The 14,577-nt window shown below is 40.7% G+C and overlaps 1 protein-coding gene across 4 annotated transcripts in view; it reads left to right on the top strand.

Annotated features, from left to right (window-relative positions):
* Positions 1-14,577, top strand: part of LOC147340705 (sodium/hydrogen exchanger 2-like) — a 175,528-nt gene that overhangs the window by 152,086 nt on the left and 8,865 nt on the right. For all 4 annotated transcript variants that reach the window (XM_086389887.1, XM_086389890.1, XM_086389886.1 and 1 more), the window contains one exon: positions 6,155-6,289. In XM_086389887.1, coding sequence (XP_086246013.1) covers positions 6,155-6,289 — 135 coding nt within the window. The remainder of the gene's footprint in view (positions 1-6,154; positions 6,290-14,577) is intronic.

Genomic DNA, 14,577 nt, shown 5'->3' on the forward strand with positions numbered 1-14,577 from the left:
TGGGCTCTGTACCCAAAAGGGGCTAGTTGGGCTCTAGAGTTGCACTGGGTCAACTGGCAGGCTCTGGGCTTTGCTGATGCCACACTTAGTGTTCCATGGTCAGGCAGGGGTGGTTGGCTTAGTTCCAAATTTATGTGCAGCAGACTGGATTGACTGCAGTTTAATGGGTCGGCCTATAGGGACAATGTTGTATAAGGCTTCAGGTGGTACTCGATTGTTGGGCTAAGCTACTGGAAACCTCTTTTGGGCAGATCTGGGTGGCACTGTTCTGTGGTTAGATGAGGTGGCTGTTAGCAGCTGTCATCTTGCCATATAGCTGTCAGAGACTGCAGAATGACTTTTCAGATATGTGCATTTTTTTCCTGCTGAGATTCCCCTGCCCTGTTTTACTTTTTTTCTAGGTGTCTCCAAGTAGTCTGCTGCAGCTGCTAAGTCGCTTCAGTCGTGTCCGACTCTGTGCGACCCCATAGACAGCAGCCCACCAGACTTCTCCGTCCCTAGGATTCTCCAGGCAAGAACACTGGAGTGGGTTGCCATTTCCTTCTCCAATGCATGAAAATTAAAAGTGAAAGTAAAGTCGCTCAGTTGTATCCTACTCTTAGCGACCCCATGGACCGCAGCCTACCAGGCTTCTTCGTCCATGAATTTTCCAGGCAAGAGTACTGGAGTGGGGTGCCATTGCCTTCTCCGTAGTCTACCTGTGCTAAATCCTCCAGTGTTCTGCATGAACAGAAATGGGCCTCTGAGGCATTTCCCTCAAAATTAACAAAGTTCAAAGTCCACTTCAGTTTCTCTTTTCCTCACTGGAAAAATTACAAACATTATATATACTTAGAAATGTGCTATGCTGATTTTGGGGAAGAGCAATGTGAAAAAACACAGAATAACTGTACAAAAAAGATCTTCATGACCCAGATAATCACGATGGTGTGATCACTGACCTAGAGCCAGACATCTTGGAATGTGAAGTCAAGTGGGCCTTAGAAAGCATCACTACGAATAAAGTTAGTGGAGGTGATGGAATTCCAGTGGAGCTATTCCAAATCGTGAAAGATGATGTGGTGAAAGTGCTGCAGTCAATATGCCAGCAAATTTGGAAAACTCAGCAGTGGCCACAGGACTGGAAAAGATCAGTTTTCATTCCAATGCCAAAGAATGCTCAAACTACCACACAATTGCACTCATCTCACACGCTAGTAAAGAAAAGCTCAAAATTCTTCAAGCCAGAATTCAGCAATATGTGAACCATGAACTTCCTGATGTTCAAGCTGGTTTTAGAAAAGGCAGAGGAACCAGAGATCAAATTGTCAACATCTGCTGGATCATGGAAAAAGCAAGAGAGTTCCAGGAAAACATCTATTTCTGTTTTATTGACTATGCCAAAGCCTTTGACTGTGTGGATCACAATAAATTGTGGAAAATTCTGAAAGAGATGGGAATACCAGACCACCTGATCTGCCTCTTGAAAAATTTGTATGCAGGTCAGGAAGCAACAGTTAGAACTCGACATGGAACAACAGACTGGTTCCAAATAGGAAAAGGAGTGCATCAATGTCATATATTGTCACCCTGCTTATTCAACTTATATGCAAAGTACATCATGAGAAACGCTGGACTGGAAGAAACACAAGCTGGAATCAAGATTGCCGGGAGAAATATCAATAACCTCAGATATGCAGATGACACCACTCTATGGAAGAAAGTGAAGAGGAACTAAAATGCCTCTTGATGAAAGTGAAAGAGGAGAGTGAAAAAGTTGGCTTAAAAGCTCAACATTCAGAAAACAAAGATCATGGCATCCAGTTCCATCACTTCATGGGAAATAGATGGGGAAACAGTGGAAACAGTGTCAGACATTATTTTTCTGGGCTCCGAAATCACTGCAGATGGTAACTGCAGCCATGAAATTAAAAGATGCTTACTCCTTAGAAGAAAAGTTATGACCAACCTAGATAGCATATTGAAAAGCAGAGACATTACTTTGCCAACAAAGGTCCGTCTAGTCAAGGCTATGGTTTTTCCAGTGGTCATGTATGGATGTGAGATTTGGACTATGAAGAAGGCTGAGCGCCGAAGATCTGATGGTTTTGAACTGTGGTGTTGGAGAAGACTCTTGAGAGTCCCTTGGACTGCAAGGAGATCCAACCAGTCCATTCTAAAGGAGATCAGTCCTGGGTGTTCACTGGAAGGATTGATGCTGAAGCTGAAGCTCCAGTGCTGTGGCCACTTCATGCAAAGCGTTGACTCATTGGAAAAGACTCTGATGCTGGGGCAAGAGGAGAAGGAGACAACAGAGGGTGAGATGGCTGGATGGCATCACTGACTCGATGGACTTGAGTCTCGGTGAACTCCGGAAGTTGATGATGGAAAGGGAGGCCTGGCGTGCTGCGATTCATGGGGTCGCAAAGAGTCGGACACGACTGAGCGACTGGACTGAACTGAACTGAATGTGAAAAAAAGTAGAACTCCTAAAAAAGTAAAACTTTTTCCTTACCCTCTTTGGATGCATTTTTTTCCCTAATTTTTTTGTGTTCTACTAGAGTGTTGTAACCTTTCCCCTGGAATTTGGAATTCTCACAAAGGCATTCTCCTCTGTGGATATCTAAAAATTGGTGTTTCTGTACTAGGGATGTCCTTTTCTGCCATCTTTGCTGGCATCACTCCAGGATGGAATGCTTTATCATTGTGAAATGACCCATCTTATTTCAGGCTCCTCTCCCTGCATCAGGGCATGGGGGCTCTCTCAAGGCAATTAGCTGAGGCAATTTCAAGCCTTATCGCCTTAGTTGCCCATTTTACTGGCTTCACTCTCTTCCATAGCTTTATTTAGTGTTTTACTCATCTTTTTATTTTTTTCCAATTTGTTGTTTTTCAATCTCTAAGTCGTGTCCAACTCTTTGGAAGCACCTGACCTGCAGTACACCAGGCTTCTCAGTCCTTCACTATCTTTAAGAGTTTGCTCAAACTCATCTCCACTGAATCAATGATGCTATTGGGCCATCTCATGCTCTGCCACCCTCTTCTCCTTTTATCTTCAGTGTTTCTCAGCATCAGGGTCTTTTCCATTGAGTCAGCTCTTCCAGTCAGGTAGTCAAAGTTTTGGAGCTTCAACTTCAGCATCAGTCCTTCTAATGAATATTCAGGGTTGATTTCCTTTAGGATCAACTGGTATGATTTTGCAGTTCAAGGAACTTGCAAGAGTTTTCTCCAGCACCATAATTCAAAAGCATCTATTCTTCAGCAGTCACCCTTCATTATTATTTAGTCACTCTAAATCTCACATCTGTACATGGCGGCTGGAAAAACCATAGCTTTAAATATAGTAACCTTTGTCAAGAAAGTGATATCTCTGCTTTTTAATATGCTGTCTAGGTTTGTCATAGTTTTTCTTCTTTTAATTTCATGGCTGCACTCACCATTTGCAGTGATTTTGGAGCTCAAGAAAATCTGTCACTTTTTCACCTTCTATTTTTCATGAAGTAATGGGACCAGATGGTGTGATCTTAGTTTTTTGGAATGTTGAGTTTTGAGCCAGGTTTTTCACTCTCCTCTTTCACCCTCACCAAGAGACTTTTCAGTTCCTTTTTATTTTCTGCCATAAGGGTGGTTTCATCTGTGTATCTGAGGTTATTGATATTTCTCCCTGCAATCTTGATTCCAACTTGTGATTCATTCAGTCCAGCATTTCACATGATATAATCTGCATGAAAGTGAAAGTGTTAGTCCCTCAGTAGTGTCTAACTCTTTGTGACTCCATGGACTATAGCCTGCTAGGGTACTCTCTCCATGAGATTCTCCAGGCAAGAGTACTGGAGTGGGTTGCCATTTTCTTCTCCAGGGGATCTTCCTGACCCAGAGATCAAACCAGGGTGTCCTACATCTCAGGTGGATTCGTTACCCACTGAACCACCATGAAAACCCTGTCCTACTGTACTCTGCACAGAAGTTAAATAATCAGGGTGACAATATACAGCATTGTCATATTTCATTGGAGCCAGTCTGCTTTTCCATGTCTGGTTCTCATTGTTGCTTCTTGAAATTCACACAAGTTTCTCAGGAAATAGGTAAGGTGGTCTGGTATTCCCATCTCTTTAAAATTTTTCCACAGTTTTTTTTTTTTTTTTTTTTTTGTGATTCACAGAAAGTCTTTAGCATATTAGCATATTCCATGAAACAGAAGTAGATACTCTTCTGGAATTCCCTTGCTTTCTCTACGATCCAATGGATGTTGGCAATTTGATCTCTGGTTCCTCTGCCTTTTCTAAAGCCAACTTGTACATCTTGATTCTTGGTTCACATACTTCTGAAGCCTAGTTTGAAGGATTTTGAGCATAAACTTACCACCATGTGAAACGAGTGCAGTTGTATGGTAGCCTAAACATTCTTTGACCTTACCCTTCTTTGGAATTGGCATGAAAATTGACCTTTTCTGGTCCTGTGGCCACTGCTGAGTTTTCTAAATTTTTTGGCATATTGAGTGCATTTTCACAACATCATCTTTTAGGATTTGAAGTAGTTTAGCTGAAATTCCATCACCTCCACTAGCTTTGTTTATAGTAATGCTTCCTCAGGCTCACTTGACTTCACACTCCAGGATGTCTGGTGATAGGTAAATGACCACACCATAGTGGTTATCTGGGTCATCAAGCCCTTGTTTGTATAGTTTTGTGTATTCTTGCCATCTCTTAATCTCTTCTGCTTCTGTTTCTGCTATAGTTTTTTCTATTGGTTTGCTTCAGGAGACAGGATAAATATGATCTCTGTTACTCTATCTTGACTGGAACTCAGTTTTGTTTTCAATTTTTCTTCTTTTAAAAAATTACATAAAATATTTTTAGTGCAACTGTTCAATGTATAGTGCAGGATACATTCAGATAAGTCTAGCTTTCATCACTATTTCCTCCTACATTGCTTTTTTCTTCCATCTAAAGGTAATGGGTTTTTAATTAGAGGTAGTTTGTATTCATTTTTTTTTTTTCCTTTGTGAAAAAGTAAAAAAAAAAATATTTTCTAAAGGTGATCTAATTCAGTCACCAAAATTGGGACACATACTCAGTTTCAAAAGTATCATCAAAATCTCTAAAATGTGATTATAAAGTAAACATTGTTTGTTGTTGCTGTTGTTCAGTTACTCAGTTGTGTCCAACTCTGTGATGCCATTGACTGCAGCACAACAGGCTTCCCTGTTCTTCTCTATTTTCCAGAGTTGGCTCAAAGTCATATCCACTGAGTCAGTGATGCCATCCAACCATCTCATCCTCTATCAAACCCTTCTCCTACTGACCTCAGTCTTTCCCAGAATCAGGGTCTTTTCCAATGAGTTGGCTCTTCATATCAAGTGGCCAAAGTATTGGAGTTCCAACTTTAGCATCAGTCTTTCCAATGAATATTCAGGACTGATTTCCTTTGGGTTTTGATCTTCTTGCCTGTCCAAGGAACTCTCAAGAGTCTTCTCCAGAACCACAGCTTGAAAGTATCAATTCATCGGTCCTCATGCATCTTTATGGTCCAACTTTCACATCCATGCCTGACTACTGGAAAAAACCATAGCTTTGACCATATGAACCTTTGTTGACAATGTGAGGTCTATGCTTTCTAATATACTGTCTAGGTTTGTCACAGCTTTTCTTCCAAGGAGCAAGTATTTTTTTAATTTCATGGCTGCAGTTGTCATCTGCAGTGATTTTGGAGCCCAAGAAAATAAAATCTTTCACTGTTTCTATTGTTTCTCCATCTATTTGCCATGAAGTTATGTGAAGGGATGCTGTGATATTAGTTTTTTGAATGTTGAGTTTTAAGCCAGCTTTGTCACTCTCCTCTTTCACCTTCATCAAGAAGTTGATGAACAGTTGAAATATAGTTTAAATGAGATTAAATGTAATATTTTGTTCTGTTACATTTTTACAATCTTTTTAGCTGCAGAAATTTTGAATATGTTTAGATGATAAATATTCCTCAAATCCTTAGCTTAATGCAGGATTATAAAAAATGATAAAAAGTTTCATGTATTCTTGAACTTCTTTGACAAATTCTAATACATTTTACACAATAACAATTATGTTCATTTTATTAACATATAGATTGAGTTTATTCATTAATGTTCATATTCTTGGCACTTTAATTATGAAACCTCTGTGTTGTGTACTTTGACCAGGCTCCAACATATAATAGGTATACCCTTCCAGGAGAAAGAGGAACAACAGAACAAGTAAAGGAAATCCTCGTTCACAGACACAAGAGCCTGCAACAAAATCTTTCTCAAAGTGACTCTGATCAGTCTCAAAAAGAGGTATATTTAACGTTGTTTTCTCTTTATTCTAGTTCTTCTGTTGTAATTAGTTCTTATTTGGAATCTTTTCTTCCCTGTACTAGAAACAGGATTACATGAACTTTTTTTTTTTTTTTTTAATCAGCTTCTTAGTAGGTAAGCCTTACCAGGGGAAGTGGAAAGTCTAATTTACCCTTGTCACAAATTGTTATTGATACAGTAGTGGAAGACCTCAGCTTAAATAATAGAATTATATACAACTATATAGCAGGACCTTGGGATCTGTATATCAAATAAACTATTCATTAATACTCTTGGTTTAGGGCTATATTTTCTATCTCTTCATTTAGAAACACCACCTGCTAGCTGCCATATTGATTTAGGATGGATATAAGGGAAGAATATAGGTAGAAAGGGAGCCCTGAATTCCCTTATGCAATGTTAGTGGCAAAACATGAAGGTTAAGTCCAAGGTTTGGATTTTCTAAGTAGAATTCCACTAGTAGAAAGTGAGAATTGGGGAAGAAGGCAGTTTGTGGTTGGCTTCAATATATTTAGTCTTTTTGAGCTAGATTCTAAATTCCTTAAAATATTGGGTGATGATTGCCTTGTTTACCACTCTGTCTCCAGTACCTGGCAATAGCCTACTGTGTAGTAATGAGTAATAATGGTATTGATATATGTAACATGATGTAAATTTTTTAGTATATATTCAGTAGCCATTTTAAACATTTTACTTTATCTCATGTAATTCTCACACTCCCTTTGATGCAATTATCATTATGGGCTCCCCTGGTAGCTCACACAGTCAAGGATCTACTTGAGGTGCAGAAGGCCTGGATTTGATCCATGGTTCAGGAAGATCTCCTGGATAAGGGAATGGCAACTCACCCAAATATTTTTGCCTGGAGAATTCTATGGACAGAGAAGTCTGGTGGGCTACAGTTCATGGGGTCACAAAGAGTTGGACATGACTAAGTGACTAACACTATGCTTACTATCATCATGCCCCATTTAAAAATGAAGTAACTGATAAATAAGGAAAAGTAGATAACTAATCCAAAGAATCAAATTTCAAATACGTTCAGTGTAGGTGCTCAAAAATTCTATGATAAAAACATGAATGTGTGAATGAATGAACTGATTTACTAGGTTACTCTCCATAACAAGAGTGAGTAATGTGAGCTACTGAGCATGCTGAAGTTGGAGTTGATTTATAAAACTATCTGATATCCCTGAATATATCATGGTATGGACTTGTTACCATTGGGTCAAAGGTCAGCTGTTTCCTTTGTCATAGAGCTGAAGCTTATGGTGCAAGAAAATATTTTTCCAGTTTCTTCTTTATTGGAAGAGATGGTATTAGAGCAATAAGAATGGTAATGCCCAGATGGAGCATCTACAAACTAACGTAGCCTGTCATAGAAAGAACTATCATAGTTCATGGTCTGTCCACTCAGAGATTCTGAAACATGAGTGGATATCAATAATGAACACCAAGCTCTATTAAAATTTAGTTCCAAAATAACAAGTCATTCAGTTCATTTCAGTTCAGTCACGCTGTTGTGTCCGACTTTTTGAGACCCCATGAACTGCAGCACGACAGGCCTCCCTGTCCATCATCAACTCCCAGAGTTCACTCAAACTCACGTCCAATGAGTCGGTGATGCCATCCACCCATCTCATCCTCTGTCGTCCCCTTTTCCGTCTGCCCCCAATCCCTCCCAGCATCAGAGCCTTTTCCAATGAGTCAACACTTCGAATGAGGCAGCCAAAGTACTGGAGTTTCTGCTTTAGCATCAGTCTTTCCAATGAACACCCAGGGCTGATCTCCTTTAGAATGGACTGGTTGGATCTCCTTGCAGTCCAAGGGACTCTCAAGATACTTCTCCAACACCACAGTTCAAAGGCATCAACTCTTCGGCACTCAGCTTTCTTCACAGTTCAAATCTCACATCCATACATGACCACTGGAAAAACCATAGAACTGACTAGACGGACCTTTGTTGGCAAAGTAATGTCTCTGCTTTTCAATATTCTATCTAGGTTGGTCATAACTTTACTTCCATGGAGTAAGTGTCTCTAATTTCATGGCTGCAGTCATCATCTGCAGTGATTTTGGAGCACAAAAAATAAAGTCTGACACTGTTTCCACTGATTCCCATCTATTTCCCATGAAGTGTGGGACCAGATGCCATGATCTTCGTTTTCTGAATGTTGAGCTTTAAGCCAACTTTTTCACGTTCCTCTCTCACTTTCATCAAGAGGCTTTGTAGTTCATCTTCACTTTCTGCCATAAGGGTGGTGTCATTTGCATATCTGAGGTTACTGATATTTCTCCTGGCAATCTTGATTCCAGCTTGTGCTTCTTCCAGCCCAGCGTTTCTCATCATGTACTCTGCATATAAGTCAAATAATCAGGTTGACAATATCAAGCCTTGACATGCTCCTTTTCCTATTTGGAACCAGTCTGTTGTTCCATGTCCAGTTTTAACTGTTGCTTCCTGACCTGCATATAGGTTTCTGAAGAGGCAGGTCAGGTGGTCTGGTATTCCCATCTCTTTCAGAATTTTCCACAGTTCGTTGTGATCCACACAGTCAAAGGCTTTGGCATAGTCAATAAAGCAGAAATAGATGTTTTTCTGGAACTCTCTTGCTTTTTCCATGATCCAGGGGATGCTGGCAATTTGATCTCCAGTTCCTCTGCCTTTTCTGAAACCAGCTTGAACATCTGTAAGTTCACGGTTCTCGTATTGCTGAGGCCTGGCTTGGAGAATTTTGAGCATTACTTTACTGGCATGTGAAATGAGTACAATTGTGTGGTAGTTTGAGCATTCTTTGGAATTGCCTTTCTTTGTGATTGGAATGAAAACTGACCTTTTTCCAGTCCTGTGGCCACTGCTGAGTATTCTAATTTGCTGGTGTATTGAGTGCAGCACTTTCACAGCATCATCTTTCAGGATTTGAAATACCTCAACTAGAATTCCATCACCTCCAGTAGCTTTGTTCATAGTGATGTTTTCTAAGGCCTACTTGACTTGACATTCCGGGTTGTCTGGCTCTAGGTCAGTGATCACACCATCGTGATTATCTTGGTCATGAAGATCTTTTTTGTATAGTTCTTCTCTGTATTCTTCTCACAGAATGTGGTCTACTGGAGAAGGGAATGGCAAACCACTTCAGTACTTTTGCCTTGAGAACCCCATGAACAGTATGAAAAGGCAAAAAGATAGGATACTGAAAGAGGAACTCCCCAGGTCTGTAGGTTCCCAATATGCTACTGGAGATCAGTCGAGAAATAACTCCAGAAAGAATGAAGGGATGGAGCCAAAGCAAAAACAATACACGGTTGTGGATGTGACTGGTGATAGAAGCAAGATCTGATGCTGTAAAGAGCAATATTGCATAGGAACCTGGAATGCTAGGTCCATGAATCAAGGCAAATTGGAAGTGGTCAAACAGGAGATGGCAAGGGTGAACATCGACATTCTAGGAATAAGCAAACTAAATGGACTGGAATGGGTGAATTTAAATCAGATAAGCATTATATCTACTACTGTGTGCAGGAATCCCTTAGAAGAAATGGAGTAGCCATCATGATCAACAAATGAGTCCGAAATGCAGTACGTGGATGCAATCTAAAAAACGACAGGATGATTTCTGTTTATTTCCAAGGCAAACCATTTAATATCACAGTAATCCAAGTCTATGCCCCAACCAGTAATGCTAAAGAAGCTGAACTTGAACGGTTCTATGAAGACCTACAAGAACTTTTAGAACTAACACCCAAAAAAAGTTGTCCTTTTCATTATAGAAGCCTGGAATGCAAAATGGGAAGTCAAGAAACACCTGGGGTAACAGGTAAATTTGGCCTTGGAATATGGAATGAAGCAGGGCAAAGGCTAATAGATTTTTGCCAAGAGAACACATTGGTCATAGCAAACACCTGCTTCAAACAACACAAAAGAAGACTCTACATATGGACATCACCAGATGGTCAACACCGAAATCAGATTGATTACATTCTTTGCAGCCAAAGATGGAGAAACTCTATACAGTCAGCAAAAACAAGACTGGGAGCTGACTGTGGCTCAGATAACGAAATCCTTATTGCCAAATTCATACTTAAATTGAAGAAAGTAGGGAAAACCACTAGACCATTCAGGTATGACCTAAATCAAATCCCTTATGATTATACAGTGGAAGTGAGAAATAGATTTAAGGGACTAGATCTGTTAGATAGAGTGCCTGATGAACTATGGGCAGAGGTTCATGACATTGTACAGGAGACAGGGATCAAGACCATCCTCATGGAAAAGAAATGCAAAGAAGCAAAATGGCTGTCTGGGGAGGCCTTACAAATAGCTGCAAAAAGAAGAGAAGTGAAAAGCAAAGGAGAAAAGGAAGGATGTAAGCAACTAAATGCAGGGTTCCAAAGAATACCAAGGAGAGATAAGCAAGCCTTCCTCAGTGATCAATGCAAAGAAATAGAGGAAAACAACAGAATGGGAAAGACTCGAGATCTCTTCAAGAAAATTAGAGACACCAAGGGAACATTTCATGCAAAGATGGGCTGGATAAAGAACAGAAATGGTATGCACCTAAAAGAAGCAGAAGATACTAAGAAGAGGTGGCAAGAATACACAGAAGAACTATACAAAAAAGATCTTCATGACCCAGATAATCACGATGGTGTGATCACTCACCTAGAGCCAGACATCCTGGAATGTGAAGTCAAGTTGGCCTTATGAAGCATCATTATGAATAAAGCTAGTGGAGGTGATGGAATTCCAGTTGAGCTATTTCAAATTCTGAAAGACGTTTCTCTGAAAATGCTGCACTCAATATGCCAGCAAATTTGGAAAACTCAACCCTTGCCATAGGACTGGAAAAGGTCAATTTTCATTCCAATCCCAAAGAAAGGCAATGCCAAAGAATGCTCAAACTACTGCACAGTTACACTCATTTCACATGCTAACAAAGTAATGCTCAGAATTCTCCAAGCCAGGGTTCAACAGTACATGAACTGTGAACTTCCAGATGTTCAAGCTGGATTTATAAAAGGCAGAGGAACCAGATATCAAATTTTCAATATCTGTTGGATCATCAAACTAGCGAGAGAGTTCCAGAAAAAAAAAAAAAATCTACTTCTGCTTTATTGACTATGCCAAAGTCTTTGACTGTGTGGACCTCAACAAACTGTGGAAAGATTCTTCAAGAGATTGGCATACCAGATCACCTTACCTGCCTCCTGAGAAATCTGTATGTAGGTCAAGAAGCAACAATTAGAACTAGACATGGAATGACAGACTGGTTCCAAATCTCAAAAGGAGTATGTCTAAACTGTATATTGTTACCCTGCTTATTTAACTTATATGCATAGTACATCATGAAAAACACTGGGCTGAATGAAGCACAAGCTGGAATCAAGATTTCCTGGAGAAATATCAATAACCTCAGATATGCAGATGGCACCACCTGTATGGCAGAAAGCAAAGGAGAACTAAAGAGCTTTTTGATGATAGTGAAAGAAGAGAGTGAAAAAGTTGAATTAAAACTCAACATTCAGAAAACTAAGATCATGGCATTTGGTCCCATCATTTCCTGGCAAATAGATGGGGATGCAATGGAAACAGTGGCATATTTTATACGTTTCGGCTCCAAATTCACTGCAAATGGTGATTGCAGCCAAGACATTAATTGATGCTTGCTCCTTGAGAGAAAAGCTATGACCATCCTAGACAGCATACATATATATATATATATATATATATATATATATATATATATATAGACAGCATTATATATATATATATATATATATATATATATATATAGACAGCATTATATATATATATAATTTAGAATAATGGTAATTATGACCCTATATGTAAGACAGCAAAAGAGACACAGATGTAAATAATAGACTTTAGGACTCAGTGAGAGAAGGTGAAGGTGGGATGACTTGAGAGAATAGCATTGAAACATGTATATTACCATATGTTAAATAGATCACCAGTCCAGGCTCGATGCATGAGACAGGGCACTCAGGGCTGGTGCACTGGGATGACCCTGAGGGATGGGATGGAGAGGGAGGCAGGAGGGGGTTTCAGGATGGGTACACATGTACACCCATGGCTGATTCATGTGAATGCATGGCAAAAGCCACTACAATATTGTAAAGTAATTAGCCTCCATTAAAATAAATACATTTATAATAAAAATAAATAAAAGAAATTAATTTATTAAAAAAAAGTAGAGACATTACTGTGCCAACAAAGGTCTGTCTAGTCAAAGCTATGGTTTTTCAAGTAGTCATGTATGGATGTGAGAGTTCGACTATAAAGAGAGCTGATCACCGACGAATTAATGCTTTTGAAGTGTTGTGTTCGAGAAGACTCTTGAGAATCTCTTGGTCTGCAAGGAGATCCAACCAGTCTATCCTAAAGGAAATATGTTCTGAATATTCTTTGGAAGGACTGATGCTGAAGCTGAAACTCCAATAATTTGGCCATTGGATGTGAAGAACTGACTCATTTGCAAAGACCCTGATGCTGGGAAAGTTGAAGGTAGGAGGAGAAGGGGACAGCAGAGGATGAGATGGTCGGATGGCATCACTGACACCAATGGACCTGAGTTTGAGTAAACTCCATGAGTTGGTGATGTACAGGGAGGCCTGGTGTGATGCAGTCTGTGGGGTCACAAAGAGTCGGACATGACTGAGCCACTGAACTGAGCTGATTAATTAGTCATCACTAATGATACACATTCTGTCACATTCTTTCAGACCTCTCCACCATGACCCGCCCGTCTTGGGTGGCCCCACGGGCATTGCTTAGTTTCATTGAGTTAGACAAGGCTGTAGTCCTAGTGTGATTAGATTGACTAGTTTTCTGTGATTATGATTTCAGTGTGTTTGCCCTCTAATGCTCTCTTGCAACACCTACCATCTTACTTGGGTTTCTCTTACCTTGGACGTGGGGTATCTCTTCATGGCTGCTCCAGCAAAGCACAGCTGCTGCTCCTTACCTTGGAGGAGGGGTGTCTCCTCATGGCCGCCCCTCCTGACCTTGAACATGGAATAGCTCCTCTAGTCCCTCCTGCGCCCATGCAGCCACTGCTCTTTGGAGGTGGTGTTGCCTGTCCTGGCCACTGCCCCTGGCCTTGGGCGTGGGGTAGTTCCTCCAAGCCTCCACCCAAGCCTCAGACGCGTGTTAGCTCTTCTTGGATGCCACCCCTGACCTCGGGCGTGGGGTAGCTCCTCTCGGCTGTTCCTGCGCCGTTGCAGCCTGGCAATCTCGGCCGCTGCCCCTGACCTCGGACATGGGGTAACTCCTCTTGGATGCCTCCTCTCGGACATGGGGTCCTCCTGGCTTCTGCCCCTGACCTCGGACGTGGGGTAGCTGCCCGCATTAAATGTGCCGGTCGCAGCCGCCCTTCACTAAATACACAGAAGAACTGTACAAAACAGATCTTCATGACCCAGATAATCAGGATGGTGTGATCACTGACCTAGAGCAAGACATCCTGGAATGTGAAGTCAAGTGGGCCTTAGAGAGCATCACTACAAACAAAGCTAGTGGAAGTGATGGAATTCCAGTTAAGCTATTTCAGATCCTAAAAGATGATGCTGTGAAAGTGATGCACTCAATTTGCCAGCAAACTTGGAAAACTCAGCAGTGGCCACAGGACTGGAAAAGGTCAGTTTTTATTCCAATCTCAAAGAAAGGCAATGCCAAAGAATGCTCAAACTACCACACAATTACACTCATCTCACACGCTAGTAAAGTAATGCTCAAAATTCTCCACGCCAGGCTTCAGCAATACATGAACCGTGAACTTCCAGATGTTCAAGCCGGTTTTAGAAAAGGCAAAAGAACCAGAGACCAAATTGCCAACATCACTGCATCATGGAAAAAGCAAAAGAGTTCCAGAAAAACAACTATTTCTGCCTTATTGATTATGCCAAAGGCTTTGACTGTGTGGATCACAATAAACTGTGGAAAATTCTGAAAGAGATGGGAATACCAGACCACCTGACCTGCCTCTTGAGAAATTTGTTTGCAGGTCAGGAAGCAACAGTTAGAACTGGACATGAAAAAACAGATTGGTTCCAAATAGGAAAAGGAGGATGTCAAGGATGTATATTGTCACCCTGCTTATTTAACTTATATGCAGAGTACATCATGAGAAATGCTGGGCTGGAAGAAGCACAAGCTGGTATCAAGATTGCTGGGAGAAATATCAATAACCTCAGATATGCAGATGACACCACCCTTATGGCAGAAAGTGAAGAGGAACTCAAAAGCC

This window comes from Bos grunniens, chromosome X (genome assembly GCF_055505025.1).
Source record: "Bos grunniens cultivar Pamir isolate PY7600 chromosome X, Bosgru_T2T1.0, whole genome shotgun sequence".
In the NCBI taxonomy this organism is placed as follows: Eukaryota; Metazoa; Chordata; class Mammalia; order Artiodactyla; family Bovidae; genus Bos; species Bos grunniens.